The sequence below is a fragment of the Lissotriton helveticus genome, chromosome 3_1 (genome assembly GCF_964261635.1).
Source record: "Lissotriton helveticus chromosome 3_1, aLisHel1.1, whole genome shotgun sequence".
Taxonomy (NCBI): domain Eukaryota; kingdom Metazoa; phylum Chordata; class Amphibia; order Caudata; family Salamandridae; genus Lissotriton; species Lissotriton helveticus.
Window position 1 is genome coordinate 150133690 of NC_136061.1, and position 21246 is coordinate 150154935.

The 21246-nt window shown below is 48.3% G+C and overlaps 1 protein-coding gene across 1 annotated transcript in view; it reads right to left on the bottom strand.

Annotated features, from left to right (window-relative positions):
• Window positions 1-21246, bottom strand: part of LOC144822741 (uncharacterized) — a 2085503-nt gene that overhangs the window by 1901314 nt on the left and 162943 nt on the right. Inside the window, exon 14 of the mRNA XM_078680596.1 lies at window positions 20848-20951. Within this exon, the coding sequence (XP_078536722.1) occupies window positions 20848-20951 (104 nt within the window). The remainder of the gene's footprint in view (window positions 1-20847; window positions 20952-21246) is intronic.

Sequence of the window (21246 nt, forward strand, 5' to 3'; positions counted from 1 at the left end):
CGTAGTAACAGGAACCCCGCCCCCCTGTCCTCTGTCATTCCAGGAACCAATAACCCACAGAGGAAATCCGGAAGAGACCCCAGGATACCCCGGAAGTCCAGCCCTCCGGGACTTGAAACGAGGAAGCAGCGAACCCGAGGAGGAGAGAACTGCAGGCGGAGAGTCGGAGTGGCAGGAGTTCTCGAGAGCTGGAGACGGAGATCGCGGAGCAGAGACCGAAGGCGGAGCGAGGAGTGGTGGTGTCCCACGGAGGTGGCTGGGAGCGGCCGTAGCTCAGGAGAGCTACGGCGGAGTCGGTGAGTACACGCACCCAGGGGAAATACTGTATAGCACTAGAAAGGCGGGAGGAGAGCACTAGTACTGTATAGAGATCGTTCACTTAGTGGAGAACCTCACTGTCCATTGTATATAGTATATAGCACGTCCTGACCCTCACTACCCTTCCTGATACCCATCTTGCACCCGCGCTAAGAAGACTCGAGCACGGTTAGCCCACGGAGATGCCTCTATCCTCTTCCCTCTCTATCGTCCCGCTTACCCGTTCCTTAACCCTCAGGACTCGTTTTCTTATATCCGTCACATTCCCAGGTTTTGGTGTACGGTACTCAGCTTGGACCGTCCGACAGGACTAACGACTCCTTTCTTTTTCTCCCATATGCCCTCCACGGACTACCCGGAGTCTTGGTCCCAGAGAGAAGAGAAGGCGTCAAACCACCAGAACGGGAACTCCCCAAAGAAGAACAGAAGCTCGGACTGTTGTGTTTCCCCTTTCATCCTTATCTGTATATCCTCAATAAACATTTCTCACTTAATACGGCCTCCACGCCTGTTTATCCGGCCTGCCCTCCCCCCACGATCACAGTAGGTTATTCCAAATTTGCGGAAGCAGGACAGAAAATGCTCTGCCCCCTTTAGATTTAGTAGTGTAACGGGGGGCTAGACGGAAGTCCTCAGATGATCGCAATGTCCGGCTAGGAACATATTTCTCTAGGCGTTCTTTTATATACCCTTGTGCTTGGCCATAGATTGCCTTGTGGGCAATGCGTAGGCCCTTGAATTGAGGTCTCTGTTTATTGGGGAGCCAGTGCAATTTGTGTAGCAGGGGGTAGCACGGGTTTTTCTGGGAAGTCTGAAAATAAGCCTAGCCGCATGATTCTGCACTACCTACAGTCTCTTGGTCAGTTTCTGGGGGGGGGGGGGGTATGCGATGCAAAGGGCATTCCCATAGTCCAACCTAGAGATGACTGTAGCGGAAACAATTGACTGTAAAGCAGACATTGATAAAAGAGGAGCGAGTTTCCGTAACTGCCTCAGCAGTCCTATACAGGTTCCTACCACCGTGGTGACCTGGCTGGACATAGATAACTCAGAGTCAATTATCAGACCCAGGCTTTTTACAGCCGGTACTAGTACCGGGGCCGCACCCAATTCCGGTGGCCAAAAAGATCACACCAGGGGCTATTATTAGTTGGAATTACGAGCACTCCAGTCTTATCAAGGTTTATTTTCAGTCTATTGACCGTCACCCAATTCACTGTGAATCTGAGCAAGTTTTTGGCCGACTCCTGGGCCTGACAGGAGTTGCTAATCCGGATAAGGAGTTGGGTGTCATCAGCGTAATTGAAACATGACAATCCATGGGAGCCAGGGTCTCCATTTGGGGTTACAAGTAAATATTAAAAAGAAGTGGGGACTAGGCGGAACCCTGGGGTACACCGCAGGCAAGAGTGCCCAAAACTGATGTATGCTCATCCAACTGGACCCGCTGAGTCTGGTCAGACAGAAATGACTTTAGCCTTTGGTGTACTAGCCCACTAATGCCCAGGTCGGTTAGACGAGTCAGCAGTTTGTTATGGCTGACCGTATTGAATGCCGCTGATAGGTCTAATAAGATCAGGGCACTCGGCTGTTTGTTATCAGCCATAACTCTGAGCTTGTCAAGGATGGAATCATCACTAGCACAGTACTATGGTGGGCTCTAAAGCCCGCCTGTCTGGCTTGGAGTAGCTGGTGGTCCTCCAAGTAACTCAAAAGTGTATATAGTACATGTTCTTCTAATACTTTAGCCAGAAAAGGGAGCTGTGAAATGGGTCTATAATTTGTTTAAGTAGAGACATCTGCACCTGGTTTCGTCAGCAGGGGGGTAACCCGGGCTTCTTTTAGGTTGATTGGTAAGTAGCCAGTTTCCAGAGAGTTATTTAATAACGCAAGGATCTGTTTTTCCAACCCTGGAAGTGCCATTTCAAAAATCCTCGGAGGGCAGTGGTCTGTCCGAGAGCCTGATTTAGTACGGTTCATTAATGAGATAAGGTGGCTGAGTCAAATTTAGGGGAGTTTGTGAGACGACAACCAGGGAAAGGCAGGGGCTGAATCTGGATGGGGAACCGAGGTTAGTCGGGGTGTTAGCAATTTCTAAGATGGTATCTTGGACTTACTGAAGAAAAAATGTCTGAAAGACATTGCAGTCGAAAGATACAGATGTAGATTTCCTCTCCACTTTTGGCTCAATTCTTTCAGAATTACAAAGGTCTCTTTCTGTATGTTGGCTGCCTCAGCAATTCTTCCTTCATAATACTCCACTTTCCTAATTAAAATAGCTGATTTATAGAAAGTGAGAAGGGCTTTGTAGGTGTTAGATCTGGGGGTCTCTAGTTGGCAGAGGGAGGTACCAATGTCCAAATAGGGACCCTTGCTTCTAGTCAGGGTAAGGGGGATACACTCTTTGGATAACTCCTACTCACCCCCTTGGTAGCTTGGAACGAGCAGACAGGATTATCAAAGGCAATGTGTAAAGTATTTGTACCAACACTCACAGTAACACAGTGAAAACACCACAAATGGACTCCACACCAGTTTAGAAAAATAAAGTATTTTTATCTAAACTACACAAGACCAAAATGATAAAAATCCAACATACACAGTTCAAGAATATGATTTTAACAGAGTTCTAGGGTTTGCATCAAAATAATCCACAGTTGCGTCAGTTTTAGCCCAAGTACCTGTAGATGCAACAAAAGTTCTTAGTGGCAACTGCAGCATCGAAAAACAAGTGATGCGTCACTCCTGTGACCCTGGGGAGGCGATGGGATAACCCCGCTGCACGCAGCGGGCGTGTTACGACGAATCTGATCTGTATGGGGAGTGATGCGATACCTTGTATGGATTCCGGGTTGCAGGTTCTCCGGTAGGAAGCATCTCGCACAGGCACGATGCGCCGATCTTCGGGGCGGCGACAATCTTTGTTACAGAGGTGATGCGCGGCGCAGCGTTGATCCTCTTCTGCCACCGCCCCTATATATGGTGGAGCTGGGCTCTACGGCGATGTTTGCAGCGACTCGATGCGGTCCGCAAGCAAGCGGTGTGACGGTTCGGTTCTCACAGCGACGACAGGCTCTGCGACGATACTCGCAACAACAGGAATCTTCCCGCACAGGGGCGATGCGCTCCGCATGCGAACAATGCATTGGTTCTTGCAGCAGCAACAGGTGCTGCGAAGATTTTCATGGTGGCGGGAATTCTCTCGCACTTTTGACGATGCGCTCCGCAAGCGAGCGATGCATGCAAAATTGTAGATCTTCTTCTTTCCAGCTCCCCAAACAGCAGGAAACAACCTCCAGAGGCCCCACAAATGGATTAAGCACTCCAGGCAGGTCAGAACTCACACAGCAGAGTTCAGGGGGGAAGCTGGGGGTGAAGTCCTTTTGTTCCTTGGACTTCTTAACAGGAGGCCAGCTCTCCTCAGGCCCTTGGAGATCTCTTCAAGCAAGGGGACACAGCAACAGCAAAGTCCTTCCCCTTCCCTTGGCAGCACAGCATGTCAGCCTTACAGCAGGTTGGTCCTTCTTCTTCAGTCTTCCAGCTTTCTCCTTGGCAGAGGTTCCTTCTTGATTCCAGGATGATCTAAAGCTCTGGGGTCTGGGTATCCCTTTTTATACCAATATTTCCTTTGTTCTCTGAAGGCAGAGAGGCCCTTGCCTTGTCCAAACCCGCTCTGGTCAGTCCTGGTGCACTTTGTTTACCTAACTCCTCCTTTCCTTTGAGAGGGAGGGGCAAGGTCATCAGCCGCCCAGCAGAAGGTGGAGCCAGCATTGTGGAAGGCAGGCACAGCCCTATTCAGGCCCAGGGGCTATCCCCTCCCACCACTGAAGATGCAGATGGAGCTATTCAGCCCCGGACTAACCCAGCCAGCCTCCTGGAGCCACCCTAGCCTTTGTCGCGAACAAACTAGACAGACAATTCACAAACAGGCAAAGGCACACAGAAAGGTTAGACAAGAGAACAGCCACTTTCTAAAAGTGTCGTTCTCAACCACAGGATTTAAAAACCATCCTTCCTAAAAGATGGGTTATTAAATTCTGAGTTCAGGGATACCAAACTTCAATTTCCTATCTTGCTCCTATGGGAAGATATGCAGGTAAACATTATACACAGCATTCCCCATTATAGCCTATGAGCAAGATAGCCTTTCAATAGTGAAAACCGAAAATGGCTGCAATTCACTACCAGAGCATGTCACCTACACTAGTACATGCTCTACCTTTCACATACACTTCACCCTGCCCAGGACGGTACCTAGGGCCTTCCATAGGGGTGTCCAATGTGAACAGAAAGGGAAGGGTTAGGCCTGGCCAGTGTGGACACTGGTCAGATCATCATGGCAGTTAGCAACTGCACACAGGCACTGCGGTGGCAGGCTGTCACGAAGCGGGGCTTCCTGACTTAGATGAACTCCCTGACTCGGACGGACGGGGTGTCCTTGCTAATGCTTCTTCCTTTCCACCCCGTCCGCAGGATCCTTTGGACGTTTCCTGGATCTCCCCGGCTCTGCCTCAGGGAAGTGTACCTCTGTATCCGGACCCTGTGACGCTAGGGGCATGTCCACCTGCACTCGCCCAATCAGGTCAAACGACGTCACCCGATACTGACCAACCGGAGGAGGCGGGGGCGTTTAAGGAAGCTCCGTTCTGGATTGCCGGCGCGAAACCTTCGGAACGCCAGTCGGAACCCGAGGAGGACGCCACGGAGGAAGACGGAGCCGCTGTCGTGGAACCGCTGCTGGGACCCCTGAAACTGAGTGACGACAAGCCAGGAGGCCAACGATACTACGAGCCGCCCCGCCACACTTCCAGGGGAGAAGTGTGGCTCCACAAGGTACGGGGGCGTTTTCAAGGGTTGTTCAAATCACGGGGTGGGACGGGGTAGTCTGAGGGTGGTCACTACCGTCGTATCTTGTCGGCCGCCTACACTCCCTGACTGATAGGTTTGGTGTTGGTAACCTGGTGAACCCTCACTACCCTACCCTCCTCCCACATTTGTATATGTCGAGCCCAGCCCCTAACGTGGCTGTTTTTCTTTCCTTTTTCTCCGAGTGCACTCCAGCCCTGTGGTCAACTCCCGCTTCCTCAAGACCGGAACCGAAGACCCGGACCCTTCCCCAAAGGAGAGGACCCTCGTGCATTGTTTGTTTCCCAAGAGACTGTCCTTATTATCCTTGAACTTATCTCGGTGTTGTTAAACCGAATAAAAAGAGTTACAGACCTGCTTCAACTCGTGACGATTCTCTTTCTACCGTCCCCGTTCCCCACACAGGCCTGAGACACCATTTTAGGGCTACTCCTGTGGGTGGCATAATCAGTGCTGCAGGCCCACTAGTAGCATTTGAATCACCAGCACTGGCACACTAAGTGCCCTTTACTAGAGACCAACTGGTAACACAAATATGCTAATCAGGGATAACCAATCACAATAACAATTTATCTAGGGAGTATTTGCACTTTGAGACTGATCAGCAGTGGCAAGTGCCCAAAGCATCTAAACCAGCAAAAACGAAATCCAGCCCAGCCTCAAAAATACAAGAGGTAAAGGCAAAAAGTCAGGGGAAACCACGCCAAAGATGCCAGGTCTAACAGTAGGCCTTCAGTTCTGCTGGATCATAGCTTTTTCGCCACCTCCTCTCTGCTTGGTGGAGATATTGTTTTTTCCCCTCAATGGTTCATTAAACTATGGGGCCCCTTTCCCTTTGTCTCTGACTTTTTCCTTCCGTTCTGGCGCTACTATATCTATGGCTTTACATAAATTAGTCATCAAAACTTTACTCTCATGATCAATATTCGCTATCTTAGTCTTTGGGGGCGGGGTGGAGTGCAGAGTGGCTGTTAAACAATCTGCCTCAATATTTCTCCAGTTTTTCACCTTTCTCCACACAGGTGGAGACTGCATTGGCTGACAGTCACTCGGGACCCAACATCTAAGTATCGAGTGATCGAAGCAGGCACAGGGGCTAATGTCTGTTATGTCTGCCCAAGGCTGTGATGTCCAGATGAGGTCCAGAGTATGACCCTTTTCATGGGTGGGGCTATTCCCCAGTTGGTGAAGGTCCATTGAGAGCATAGTAGTCTCAAATTGGGCAGCTGCTGACTCTCTCACTTTATCCCAATGATAATTAAAATCGCCAACTACTAAAAAGCGTTTGCATCTAGAGCATAAATCAGTAATAAGCTCCAGAAAAAGATCATTAAAACTAGGGGTAGTGTGCGGGGGCGGTAAACTACCATAAGTAAAATGCAGGATGATTTAAATGAGATTTTATCCCCTAAAATGTCTGCATTATCACAGTTTTCTGCCGTTATCTTACTAACCATTAAACTTTTTTTTAAAGAAGATAGCCACTCCCCCTCCTCTAGTGTCCACAGGTCTATTTTGCCAGAATGCATCGAAGTCCACTGGGTGTGCTGGAATGATGTCTGGGGCTGACAGATCCCCTAACCAGGTTTCCGTAAGGGCCAGAATGTCTATATCACTATCTTGAAGTAGGGAAAAACCTCAAGATGGTGCTTCTGTAGAGAGCTTGTGTTGAGGACTGCTACCTACAGGCCTAATGCTGGGCGAGAAGGAGCAATTTCCTGGACAGGTATGAGTGGAGACCTCCATATTACCTCAGCCTTATTGCTCCTCAATAGATCATCTACCTGTATGTTATCCATAACATTGGCATTTAAGGTATATTCACTTATGGCGAAGGTCCTTAAATCTGTTGCCGATTAAATCAATAAAGGACCAGGGGTTCTGGCCCCAAGTCCCGGCTGCGCGCGTTCGCTGCGCGTTACCGCCATCAGCTGGTTTTCAAGCTGTGGTCGCTGAGCCAGTGCACAACTAGAGCGTGTCTCCAAAATGGCGGCGTAAAGTATTCTAGCGGAAATAGATATTCCTGGGAAGCTGTAGCCGTCTACCAGCACTCCCTCCACTCAATTAGCACTCTGCAGCTGCGGTGGACCGGGGAGAAGAGATCGGCATTACAGCAGGTAGGTAGGTTCAGCCCGTAATGCCCCCAAACAGTAAAAAACACAGATTAAAAGTTGAACAGCACAAACGCAAACTAAAATGTCCGTTTAGGAGTTAGGTTTAAAATGCAAATTTCAATGCGCAATACACCAAGCACAAAGACCGTAAGCGTGTCTGGTTGCAAGCACAACCTGTCTCTATGCCGCGTGTCGGCGCCATCAGCTGGTTTTCAAGCTGCGGTCGCTGAGCCAGTGCACAACTAGAGCGTGTCTCCAAAAAGGCGGCGTAAAGTGTCCCAGCGGAAATAGATATTCCGGGGAAGCTGTAGCCGTCTACCAGCACTCCCTCCACTCAATCAGCACTCTGCAACTGCGGTGGACCGGGGAGAGGAGATCAGCATATAGCAGGTAGGTAGGTTCAGCCCGTAATGCCCCAAACAGTGAAAAACACCAATTAAAAGTTGAACAGCACAAACACAATTTAAAATACCCGTTTAGGAGTTAGGTTTAAAAAGCAAATTTCAAGGCGCAATTCACCGAGCACAAGGAACGTTAACGTGTCTGGTTCCAAGCACTACCTGTGCTTCTCTATCTCTATTCTCTATCTTCTTAATGTGTAAAAATGTCAAAATTATAAAGTGTCAGAAAACGTACTGCATTACGTTGCAGCCTTTTTTTGCTTCATAATTTAATCAGCACTGCAACAATATTTTGTCCTCCATTGCTGCATAATTCCAGTGGCCCCAAAGCAGGCAGCACATGTTAAAAGTGCTTGTGCATGAAGCAGAGAGACCATGAAGTTTGCAAGTTTAGTTTGGTGTGTGTGCACATCCTGCATTGCCGATCCCTGGTGAGTTGCGCTACTACTGCTGAAACAAGGCCAATGGTGGTACCAATCGGTGAGGTGGACTGGCCTCAAGGGTCCTGTAACCCAGTGACAGAGTCACTGTCACTCTAGGGTGTACTGCTTCGTAGGCCCGCCTGCAAGACTGAAGGTGAACTTCAGTATGGATTGTGGTGGAAAGGCCTTCAAAGTTATCCCACAATTGCCACAACTAGGGTCCACCTGCTGGTGGGAAGACACCAGGGAGTCAAAGGTCTAACAGGGCCTTTTAAGGTCTAGCACAGGACTGTGCTCCCTCAGAGGAGTGGTCTCGTGGGCTGGTAACAGGAAGGCTGAACCTGGTTCCCCAGTTCCAAATTTGGTATCTCTGGCCATGATGCCACATCCTTTCCCCCACTGAACATTATACTGCCCCAGTGAGAGAAACTTGCACTGCCTTCAGCTACCACCTAATTATAGCCCGCTATAAACACCTGGATGCTACTCAATTCAATTATGCACAATACAAGAGTATATTTGTAAATGAGTAGATTTATACAGCGCACTTATCACCTGTGAGGGTAATCAGGTGCTGTCCTTGGGCACAGGGAGATTAAGTGATTTGCACAGAATCACAGGATGTTGAGCCCACACCGAGACTACAACCTGGATTCCCCTAGCTTGAGTGTCGGCAGCTCTGGCCGATGCACCACACCCTATAACTAGAGCAATATGCTGCCTGAAAAAACATAAAGTAACATAATTCTGTAAAAAGTTAACACTCATAGGGAATACACGATTACATAAAGCATGTGAAATGTAAGCAGTAACAACATGGTTACCATAACGCTTTTACACTCATTATTCAGAAATCAATTCATATTTTTACCTAAAAAGTTAAGGACATGACTTGACTACAGGGCCCAGAAGGGACCCGTTTCAATGTCCATTGCTTATATCCTAATAAAAAAAACGTAAGCAGTAGTACACAGAGCCGCGGTACACATTTAATAAACTACAATGAGGAAAACAGCTTATAAGGATCACATTAAGTGTTTTCCACTCCATGTATCAACCAGGTATTGCAGTACCTCCAGGAATGGTGCACGTCCCCACCCTGGGAAAACAATGCTGTTCAAAGAAAGACGAGAAAATGAAAGCGACCAGTCTATCTTGCCTCATTTAGTTATTGTTCATATTTTGAACCGTCCCGCGGCTGCACTTTAGAATAGAAAAATGTCAGAAATAGACGGCATTTCCAGTAAAAGTGTTTCTTTCTTTTTTGGATCCATTTCACAGGGGAACAAATGAACGAAAGAAGAGGAAAGAGAGGGTAAGAGTCGTTTCTTGGAGTTATGGTTTTCCGCAAGTGAGGAGGAGTGAGACATAGACAGAAAGAGAGGGAATAAGAGGAAGAAAGGGAGAGAGAGAGAGGGGGGGCATCGGCCAGTGGCAGAGCAGGAGAAGTGGACACTGCCTTAGTCTTCTCTGGGCAAGAAGGAAAAGACAGAGTCCTTTTCCTTCTCTGCCCATTCCGCCCCGCTCCCGAATAGCCAAGAACAGCCAGGCCTATCTATAGGCCTTAGCTATTACTGATGTCCTGGGACACATTTTTAAAATAAAAGTAAGGGAATGGATTCTATGAAATTTAAAAAGTTGGGGCACGCTGTGCCCTGCCGATCCCACCCACTTCGACCACTGCTTCGGCCTGCAATGACCTAGGTGCTTTGCAAGATCTACCCGGAGATGGGACTACCGGCTGCAAACATCACCCTGAGCTGCAAATCCACGGCAGTGAACCCCACCCCCCCTGGTTCCGCACCGACTCCTGGGCATTGTAGTGTCCTGCGGGACACATTCTAGTGTTCCGCAGGAAGCGGCAATCCCAGCCACACCCTCGAGGGCTGGACACACTGCACCCCCACACCCATCCATCACGGGTGCCACGAGTGACGTGGCCCCATCAATAAAAGGGCCAGGGTGCACGTGCTCGTGGCCAGTTACTGCACCGAATCTCCTAGTGTTCTTCTCAGTTACTCACGTCATGTGGGCCTGAGGCCCGACACCACAGGCATGTGTAAGTAGATAGCCATGCGGCCGAGGTGTGGCCGGGAACCCCTTCCGATTCCAGGTAACCACATCGGCCTGTAACAGTCAAGTGGGCATCTCAGAGCGGTGCAGACGGGCTGGGCACCACGCCTGGCCAAGACTATAACAGCAGCCCCAGCGAGTAGATTCTGGTGTTACCACTCTCGGCCATAAAAATCCGTGTGGCGATTGCCACCTTTAGCCTTTTGTGTCCAACCAGGGAGCCAGGGAAGAGAGGAAAGATTAAGGCATAAAGACGGCCTGCCAGGTGACAGGCCTGTTTGCGGCAGACATGGGAGATGCAAGCCTACAATAGTGACCCATTTCTACAACCACATTGACATTTGGGGCACAGTAAGGGAGAGAAAAAAGCACAGTGGCAGAGATTCTCTTTCACTTCGAGGTGGCTGACTGGGCCAGAGACGGCTGAACGGTCGGCCCAAGGCCAGTGGAGACAGGCTGGGCTCCAGGAGCAGCCAGGATTTGGATTGTGGCCTGGGTGCGCTGAAACCCTCACAAGATGTCTCGTGCCATAGGTAGGAGAAGGGCACACAGCTTCCCTCTTAGGAGATGGTCACACATACCCAGCCATACTCCTCACTTGATCACTGCGCTGCCTGAGAGGGACACCTAAGACCTCCCTTAAGGGCCAGACTCCTGTTTCCTGCGACTCCCCTGGTACCAGACATGCGGGTCCCTAAGATTATACCCCAGGAGAAAGCCTCTGCCCAGCTGAGATGGTGAAGGAGAAAGCGGAGCCTCTGGGGTAAGGAACGCAGGTCCCATCACCACACACCCCACCTCACTCTCAGAATCAAGAGGACACAGTTTTGCCAGCCATATTACTCCAGGCCATTAAGCACTCGCACAAAGACCTAATTGAGAAGATCGGAGGGGTAGGAGGGGAAGTATCTCTCCTCTGCCAAGACCTAGGTAATCTATCTGATCACACCACCGAGGCAGAGGGACGAATTTTGTCCTTTAAAGATGTGGGGGTCACCACGAGTAAGGAGGGAGTTGAGAGACCTGTTATCAATGCTGAAACACAGAGTGGATGACACGAAAGGCCAGTCACACAGAATCAACTTGCGGCTGGTGGGCCTGCTGGAGCCCAGAGAAATTACTCATGGATTGGTTCAGAAACTGGATACTGGATGGTGAGGTATTCCCTGCTTTGTTACAGAAAGGGCACACAGGGCGCTAGCCCCGAGGCCTCCAACAGGGGTACCGCTTAGATTTATCATCATCAGGGTGTTGAACGTTTTGGACAGGGACTCTATCCTGTGACTGGCACACAGACAGCCAGACATCTGTAGCACCTACTCCAGTGTTTTGCTCTTCCCTGATTACACAGCTACAGTGCAGCTCCTTTATAAATCTTTCCTAGAGGCAAGGAGGAAACTATGCCTATGGACATACAATATATTTTGATGTACCTGTCAAACTGAAAGTAATATATCGGGGAGAACCATTTTCTTTGAGAGCCCAGAGGAGGCCTGGGGCTGGGGAGAAGAGAGAAAACAATTGCCCAAACCAACAATGAAGGCAATTACATTTCCTGTCCAGCTCGAGGAGGATCACAAGCAGGTGTAAACGCAGCAGACTGAGAAGAGGCCAACTCAGCCTACAAAAGAAGGACATGCTTGGGGCATCATTCTTGGGGAGCTTGGATGACCTTCTAGGGGCTGATGTGACATCATTCATCAGCATGGAGGAGAAGGTTTAATTCCCTTCCTTCCTTTCCACCATGTAATGTTGCAAGTTTACTTTCATTCGTAGCCGCCGACGGGGTACATTGATTCTGGAATGTGGGGCTGGTGCGTGGTGTAGCGGTATCCACCACATAAGACTATGGTGACTATTTCATTTCAATAGTTTTACATTGCATTGTTTGTTGCTTCTATTGGTTTTGCTTGTTTTGGAGGTGACAGGCGCTTCCACTTAAGAAGTGTTGTGTGGAGGCTGTTGTGGTGGCAGTTGGGTACCTTTGGGTTATTTTGATCGACAAACTGCACCTAATATTGAAAACAATTCCCACACACTCAATGAACCATGACCTCTGACACCACCATCACCCAAAATAAGATAATGTCCTAGAATGTCAATGGGTTGCTGGTTAAAATAAAATACATAACAATTATCTGAGGAGCCCACAAGCTGCCCCGGCAGTTCTATTTTTGCAGGAGACACTTTTGCTTGGGAATAGTTGCGCCTTTTTGACTATCTATGACTTTAATAGGGTATACCATGCAAGATTCACTAGGGGATCCAGAGGGGTTGTAATTTTGTTACACAAAACCCTCCCTCTGGTGGTCACAGATGCCATAGATAGATATGTGGTGGCTATGGGCTTCCTGTTTAGCATTCCATGGGCAGTGGTATCTGTGTATTTCCCACCGAATCTGCTGGTGACCACAATGACAGACCTGACCACAGTAATCACCTTAGCCCCAGAGGGCAACCTTATCATATGGGGACAATTTAAAAAATTATATGTACCTACAACTTGATGTGAAAGGAGGGGCCAGTGAGCAGTGACGCTCAACTCTTGCACCATGGGCAGAGCCCCTGGAACTCTGCGATCTGTGGAGAGCGAAGACCACAACAGCGCATGAGTTTACATACTACCCCACTCCCACAGTTCACATCCAAGACTAGACTACTTTTTCCTTCCAGCTGCTGGACTCCAGAAGACATCGGGAGCTACAATTCAAACACTGATTGAATTGTCAATGGGGTTGGGGAGACATAGGTCTAACAGGCACTGGAGCCTCCAGCAGGATGGTTGAAGGATGTTATGTTTTAGGAACACATCAAGAATAAGACAGATCTCTTATTTAAAGAAGAATCCACCCAAGAGGTCTACCCAATTACATTGTGGTACCCAATTACATTGTGGAAGGCAATAAAAGCAGTTCTTCGGGGGACATAATAGCATACACTGCTAGGAGGAGAAAGGAAAGGGAAGAAGAAATCATGGCCCTAGAAAGGCAGATTGGGGAACTGGAATATCACCTAACCCAAATTGGGGACGATGAAACACTTAGTTGTCTGGAAGCAATTAGCAGTGCCCTTAAGCAGAAACTAATGTCTTGAGCCGGGGTAGTAATGTCAGATTCTCAAAACAGAGTGTACAAATTCAGGGACAAGATGGGAAAACTGCTACACTGGCTTGTGACCCATTCTCTGGCAGACAGCATTGTCCCACGGATGCGTGGGCCTGACTGGGAAGTCACCCACGATACTGAGGCAATCACTGATAACATTAGCATTCTATTATGAGAAACTTTACTATTCGAACCCGCTGGGCAGGGCAGAATAACAAAATCCCATAGCAGTGGAGCTGGTCGTCTAGCAATTTTCCAATGGTGTGATGGCAGACTTGGATTCCCCTGGCAGAGGGGGAGTTACTCGCAGCCCTCAGAAGATGCAGTCGAGGAAGGCGCCCATCCCAAATGGATTTCCTACAGAATTCCTGAAAAGGTTTGCACCACACTACTTCTCCACCTCATCATAATGACTGAAGCCACAGGGTCAGCTGAGATACTTCCATATGATATCCAAGGTGCCTCAGGGGTCATACTACCTTAACCAGGCAGGCTGTCCATAGAAGTTGCATCTTACAGATCAATCTCCCTAATCAATATTGAAGCCATAATAGGTGTGAAGGCCTTAGCAACCAGGTTACTCAAATAGGTGCAATCCCTAGTGCATTGCGATCAAAATGGCTTTATGTCAACCAGGGGCATCTGGGATTGTCTCAGGAGGCTAAACATGGCCTTGGCCCATATACGTTCTGTATCTGACCAAACAGTGCAATTGGACTTTGTGAAGGCCCTACTTCAACGCTATACTGGTATGGATGAAGTTTGGCCATAAACTTCTTCAATATGTGAAGCTGCTATACATGGAGCTGTGGGCTAGGGTGAGAGTGAACAAAATGAATTCACAGCAGTTCTGGATAGGCAGAGGCACCCATCAGGGTCGTCCACTAACCCCTCTCCTATTTGTTGTTGCAATAGAATCACTGGCCGAATGGCACAGGAGGGAGGATCAGGTGTGGGGCCTAAGGTGGGGCGGTGATTTTAAGGACTGCATCTTTTTGTATGCGGATGAAGTCCCTCTTTATATCCAGTGCCTGAACCAATTGATCCCACGACCAGAGGGTGAACTGGAAGAGATCGGCCATATTTCCGGTGGTGGGCAATCCTCTGGAGCTGTCTCCAGGCTCTACGGTGATCCGGCTCACAAACCGAGCATTTAAATACTTGGGCATGTATATATCGAGAGACTCTAAAGACTGCTGGGATAGCAATATCACCTACTTGACACGCAAAAAATCCAGGGACATATGGTGATATGGAACACGCTCCTCCTGAACATGATGGGGTGCATAGCCCTCTTCAAAATGATGGCCCTGTCACAGCTGTTGTGTTTTGTGCAACACTACCCACACAAAATACCTATTCATTGATTTACTACCCAACAAGCCACCATCAATAGCTATGTGTGGGGAGGATTCACTTGCAGTATCTCCCATAAAAAGTACACTGCCCTTATGACTACAGACTAGGGGCAGTAGACATCAGACTGTATTACTGGACAGCCCAACTACTTACGGTTAATTATTGGATCTTTGGGGACCAGGAAACCCAGCTACGAGGCTTCAGCTGACTCTCTTAATAGGGCAGGCACCATAATATGCGCTGTATGGGAAACTCCTCCCTCCCGCTCTTCTTGACATTATCGCCCTTCCCGTGATTAGCTGGAAAGAGGCTCTACAGTGGATAAGATGGTGGAGTGTGCCAACCAAGAAGATGCCATTGTGAATGGGTATATGGCTATCTGAAACGGCAGGACCTTGGGGCTTCAGGAACTGGGCTAAATTGGGGATCTTTAAATTACGAGACATCATGCAGACACATCACATGATGTCCTACGACCAACTCACAGCTGAGTACGATTTACACAGACCCAGTCCTTCCTTCACTTACAGCTTCAACATGCATTGGATCGGCACAGTGCTCGCATAACGGCGCACCACAAGTATAGCCTATTAGAAATCTGACCACAATGTCTGCTATTGGTAGAAAGGGCATATACAGATCATATAGAACACTGGTGGTAAATGTCAGGGACCCGCTTAACTAATGGCGGGAAAGGAGGGAATCTGAACTGGGGCCCTTGGACGACGATGAATGAGCTGAGGCAAAAATGGCAGCCCAAGAACTGGTAATACAGGCCCGCCTGGAATTAGTCCAGGTTAGATACTTTCACAGGAGTTATTACGCCCCTTAACGGTTGTGGAGGATGGGGAGGGGTAGCAGACCCCATTGTCTCCATTGTGGCCAGGTCAGGGATACCTTTAAGCATGTGGTATGGGAGTGCCGGTTGATTCAGGGGTACTGGGATTTGGTTTTCAGCAATCTAAAGAGGGCATGCAGATTTTTGAAACAATGGGACCCCAAATTGGCAATCATGAGAGTATTCCTGGGATGGGAAGCAAACAGAAGACATAAATTATTTGTTGGGATCGGCTGCGTTTTAGCTAAGAGAGACATAGTGGTCATTGGAGATCTAGAGACTCCCCCATTCTTAAAGTGGCTATGGGGGATGGACTATTGTTCTCTAGCTGAAGTAGCAGTGTATTAGCCGAGAGGGTGCCCACAGAGGTATGACTGAATTTGGGGACAGTAGAAAGTGCAACACCAACTACCCTGATCTGGCCAACCTTTAGAATTTCGGGGGGGGGAGAATGTGCAGTGGTGCAGGACATAATCGAATCTAAGGGCCAAAAGAATTGGTTAAGGCAGAATTAAAGAGGGTCTACATCACAGAGTTCTGGAACGAAATAGGAGGTTGAGCAAAGGGGTGTGGGGAGTGAGGTGGAGATACAGTATTACAGTGGTGCGATGTTAAAATCGTTAAAAACTCAATTAAAAGATTTTTTTTAAACTAAACATGGTGCCAGCATCCAATGTGCTTGTCAAGAGAGTGTGTTTGAATACAGTGCATGTGTTTCCCATGTATAGCAGTATGCCTCCATGTGTTGTCTGAGTAATGGTGCCAAGGGAATCCATTTTAAATGCCCCTGTTTTAGCAGGAGACAAGATAGAAGAAAAGATTACCTTCCGCCAGACAGTGTGCATTCCTGTATCTGGAGGGTGGACGGGATTTATATGGCTTCACTGACGCCATGAGTAGAGTCAATGTCATCACGGAGCCGTACAATGCTGTCCCCCTGTGCACAGAGGTACTGCTGAAAAATGTCCGGATCCAGGCTGGCGCCTGGGGAGAATTCAAAGTTAAGTAATCTGCACCTCGATATCTCTGCCAGCCAGCCTGCAGAGATCATACACTTAATTTTGTTCCTCGTTTTGGATACTCCTGCTTGGAGCCAGCTCCATTGCAAGGAACTCTGAGACCCAACACTTTGCACATAGGTTGTGTATGAAGAGCAACCTAAAAATGACATCTGAAGGAGAACTAACCCAAACTCTTTCGGGGGCCTTAGACATTGGATGCACATCAACGATCTGGAAAATATCTGTAAAAATGTGATTCAAACCACCACACTTTTTTTCCAGATTCAAGTGTTTCAAGCTCAAGTTAGGGAGTGCAGATATAAAGTATCTACCTACATACCACTTTTTTCATTTTTAGTAAACACAAGTTCAATATCCCTACATTAAGTTTTAATTTCCATCAAGTATCAATGTACTACTGTACAAAGGTACAGTACATATGCAACATTGCTTTCTCACTTTGTCAATGTGTTCCTATGTTTCTCTTCCTCCTTCTTTCTCCATTTCTTCCTCTTGCTCTAGGTCAAGGTCTGATGATGAAAGACCCCAAGAATGTATGATGGTTGCATATGATTCTGAATCACAAGGCATCCTTGCCTTTTCTACTTATCCATGAAGACAATGAAAGAAGCCAAGTGACCAGGAATCACAATACAGAGTATCCGCAGACTAAGAAAAAAGCATTACAAAAACCATCTCCGCCATCAACTGTGCTTAAAGCACAAGTCAAGATCTTCTTGTGCGCTTTCAAATACAGCACAGGACTTAAAGCACTGCCCCTGCCCAGACATGAATATCAATAAACTCTCTTAGGTAAATCTAACGCAAAAGAGCAGTATAACCTGACTAGTAACAGGTGACAAGAAATCAGATCTCATTTTCTGGAACCTAAATTGTCTTCCCTTATGTGCCAAGAATTCACTTGTTCACAAAATGACCATAAGGTGCAAGCGTAATATCATCATATTCACTGTATCCCTGTTGGCCAACAGTGAGCTCGTCCTCCCACTCTTCAGCACTGACAGCATTGTCAGCAGTTACTGCCATCTCTTTGTAATGCCCCCCCCCACAAGGTTAACTTGGTAACCCAAATTGGTTTTATTGTGACAACCAACTGACATATTTAGTAAATGTTCGGACAATTTGTATGTATCCCAATAATCTATGCAGTGCTCGGGGACCCAGGTTGGGCGTGTCCAACTCTGCAACAAAGCAATAATGAAGAAGTAAGGAGTGCAATAGTAGATTTACAAATAAATGCATCAAACCACCCTGCTTGGTGTTGGACTTGGCCCTTATGGTCCTAAAATTTTTCACTTTTTCCCCTAGCCTTTTTACTGAGATGGTGTGTCTGAACTGAAAATAATAAATTTTGTGCACTGGTGCATGCACCTTTATTTCCACCATTGTAGAAGTTCACCTTTGTAAAATGTCACTTTTAAAATGGACGCCATTTCTATCTGCTTGTGCCGCCTGCCTGAGGTGGGTTGGCGGTCTAGTGTTTGAAGTGACAAGGTGCTCTACACTTCCCCCACAGTGACATTTGAGGCTGGAACTGCCAGGGACCTTCTAGAAGCTTCCAGTCCTTTCTGGTAGGTGGGAGGAGGGGTGTATATGTAGAGCAGTAGAGATGCCATGTGCTCAGACTGAGGGTGGACTTGACTGAGAGGGGACACTCTGCCAGGAGGTACCGCCGCAAGGGCCTGTGTGCTGGCCCCTGTCCCCATCTGTACCCCTCTGCTGTCCAAAGGGCCACTGAGAGACTCTGCTGGAGTGGAGACTGCTGTGCTAGCAGGATTGCCATTGTAACGGAGGGTGACTGTTCCTAGGAACTGCTGCTTCATTTTTTGGGTGAGCTACCCTGCTGCTTGCTGATCTTGAACTGCATTAACTGTCTCCTGACCCCTAGCGCCTTGTGAGCGCTACATTTCAAATGACTGGGCTCCTCCTGCTGTCTAGTGCCTTGTGAGGGCTGCAGCGCTATCCCAGCCCCCAAGGACTTTCCTGCTTCTTAGCGCCTCGTGGGCACTATTGTCTACATTGCCAGAGAAGAGGAGCACTGTCTGTTGTCCCTGGAGCTGTTGGGCCTCTCTAGCGCCTGGTGAGCGCTGCCTTCAGCACCTGCCCAGAAGAAGAAGGTGCATGGGACCTGCTGCGCGTGCTGCCAGGGAGAGCTGGGTTTTGTCAATACAGTGCTGTGCTGTCAAAGCGCTATCTTTGATGGCCTGTACTTCAAGGAGGTGAGGAGCTGACACCTGCAGCGCTGTGCTGCCAGAGCGCTCCTTTATTCTGGGGGACCCTGGACTTGGGAGGACTCTAGCACCTCATGAGCACTACAGCTGAGCCCCAGAAGGAGGTGAGGAACGTGGGCGCTACTTTCCTGTGTGCTGTATTTCAACCCCCCCTCCCCCAAGGAGAAGGCCTGTGGGACTCCCCACGTTATTGCCAGAGAGAGCCCCGCAGTCACCAAAGAAGCGGGAGCAGTGTGTGCTCCATTCCGGCTGCCCCAATCGCCTGCCAGCAGGTAGGGGCCTATGGGGGCACAGTGCCGGTGCCCAGAGATTGCGTAAGGACTCCAGAGTGCCTGGTGAGTAGGGCTCAGTCCCAGCTTGGTGGGGGTGGTGTCGGGGCACATTGTCGGTGCTCGCCTCCCCCCGGTGCTGCTCTGAGGGCACCATGGTACCCGTGCTGACCTTATAGCAGCCCCGTCTGACAGTGGGCAGCTGCAACCTTGGGGAGCACTGTGAATTTCAGGGGTCCCAGAGTTGGGCTCCCAACTGCGCAGTGGTGCCAGTGCTTGTTTTTTGGCCAGACTCCCAGCTGCCCTGCAAGTGCGCAGGCAGCTGCAACGTATTTGGGGGCACTATACTCCTCAGGAGAAGAGAGAGAGGAGTGAGAGACACTCCTGCCCTGCCCCAGCGCTTTGCGCACTTTGCTCTTGCTGTTTTTGCAGCCAGCCCTGACTTTGCGGGACATAGGGCATTTGAGCCCCGGAGAGGGGCCAGTTTCAGAGTGTTGTGCCCCCGATTGGGGAGAACTGTGTTTATGCTGGCGAGGCCTATTGCCCCATATGATTTATTGCATAATATTGTTGCATAATGCATTTGTACCTAGGATGATACCTAATGTTTTTCCCTCCAGTTTGCAGTGCTGATTTTAGGCCTATTGTGTTCCTGCAAAAGAGGTGCCACATGATAATTTGTTTAAACCCTATGATTGGTGCAGAGTATAATTGGCAGGCCTACTGCGGCCTGTATGCTACTGATGATGCCTCCTACAAATGTAATTCATGTCTAATGCTTTTATGCCTAACGAGGTTTTCATGCCTACTGTTTTCATGCCTAGTGTCATGCGTAAGGGGTTTCTAGGCCTAATGTCATATTATGATGTTTTCATTATTTGCCCACTGCCAATGAGGTTGATGCCAATACAAGGCTGTAGGTCTGCACGTTGTGTTTTCGCGCCCTAGGAGGTGCTGTGATCCTGCCTAATATCTTTTTCCCAAAGGTTGGCGCTGCTGATCCTGGGCCTAAGTGGCGTTTGTGTAATGTACACCCATGCTAATGTTTTCCTGCTTACTGATGCCCTGCATGAGGTTCTATGCCCAAGGCCTACTTAGTATATGCCTAAAGTGATTTATGCAAATATGTTTATCCCTCCATGCTCATATGTTTTGTGCCTATGATTATGCATAGTGTGCCCCATGTTCATGATGTATACCTATGCTAATGCGGTTTTATGCCCACTTCATGCTGTGGTGGTTTCCATGCCTACTGATACCTAATGCATATGAAGTTGCATAATGTCAGGTTTTGATGTTCCAAGTTGTGCCTCATGCTAAAGTGATTTATACAAATGTGTTCATACCTATGGTTGTGCTGATGGGCCTAATGCTTTTACCTAGGGTGCACATTGTTGATGTTTATGCCAATGATTTCTACTAAGGGCATGGTCTGGCCAGTAACTACTGGCTGTTATACATTTACTGCTTATGGACTTTCATTTTATCTGTGTACTTGGTGATGATGTTGGCAGCGGCCCGATTGGCCCTGGCCTGTGAATAATCCTTTGTATATGGCTACCTGGTGCCAGTTGGTGCCGTGTTCACACCTGTGTTTTGCAGTCTAATGTGTTTTTATAAATACACAAGTTATTTTTCATGCAACCTGGTGTGGAGTCTCTTTTTGTAGTGTGCCTGGTGTGTTGCCTGTGTGTGCTGCGCGGATGCTTCACACATTTCCTCCGGAGTTTGGCCTGCCCGCTCTGCACCATGCTACCAGTTCCTAACACTTGGGATCAGCTAAACAATTCCACAAATGTCCAATTAGAAAAGAAAGAAACTGTGAAATACCTCTGAAGTTCCCCCAGTGTCTCTGTATAGATGTTCCTTAGCTTCCACCCTATGTCTCCTTCCAGTGAAACCGGTGAAACCATTTTCAGCTTGGTCATGGGCTCCTTGGTTAATGCAAGAACAAATGAACATTTACATTAGGGTTAAATAAAGTTCCTTTTAAAGTAATGAATTGCAATTGTTTTATCCCCTTCAGCCTGAATAGTGGAAACAGTCTGTTTTGTATGTGCATTACCATGAAAGCATTTATGAGTACGGGAAACAGTACTACAGGAGGACGCTTTTACGTACTCTTATATGCCTTTGTGAATTGGCTCCTGAAATGTCAGGCTCCTTACTAGTGTAAGCAAAGAAAGTACAGTCCCACTGTATAGGGATATTCCCTGATAAGCCCATTTT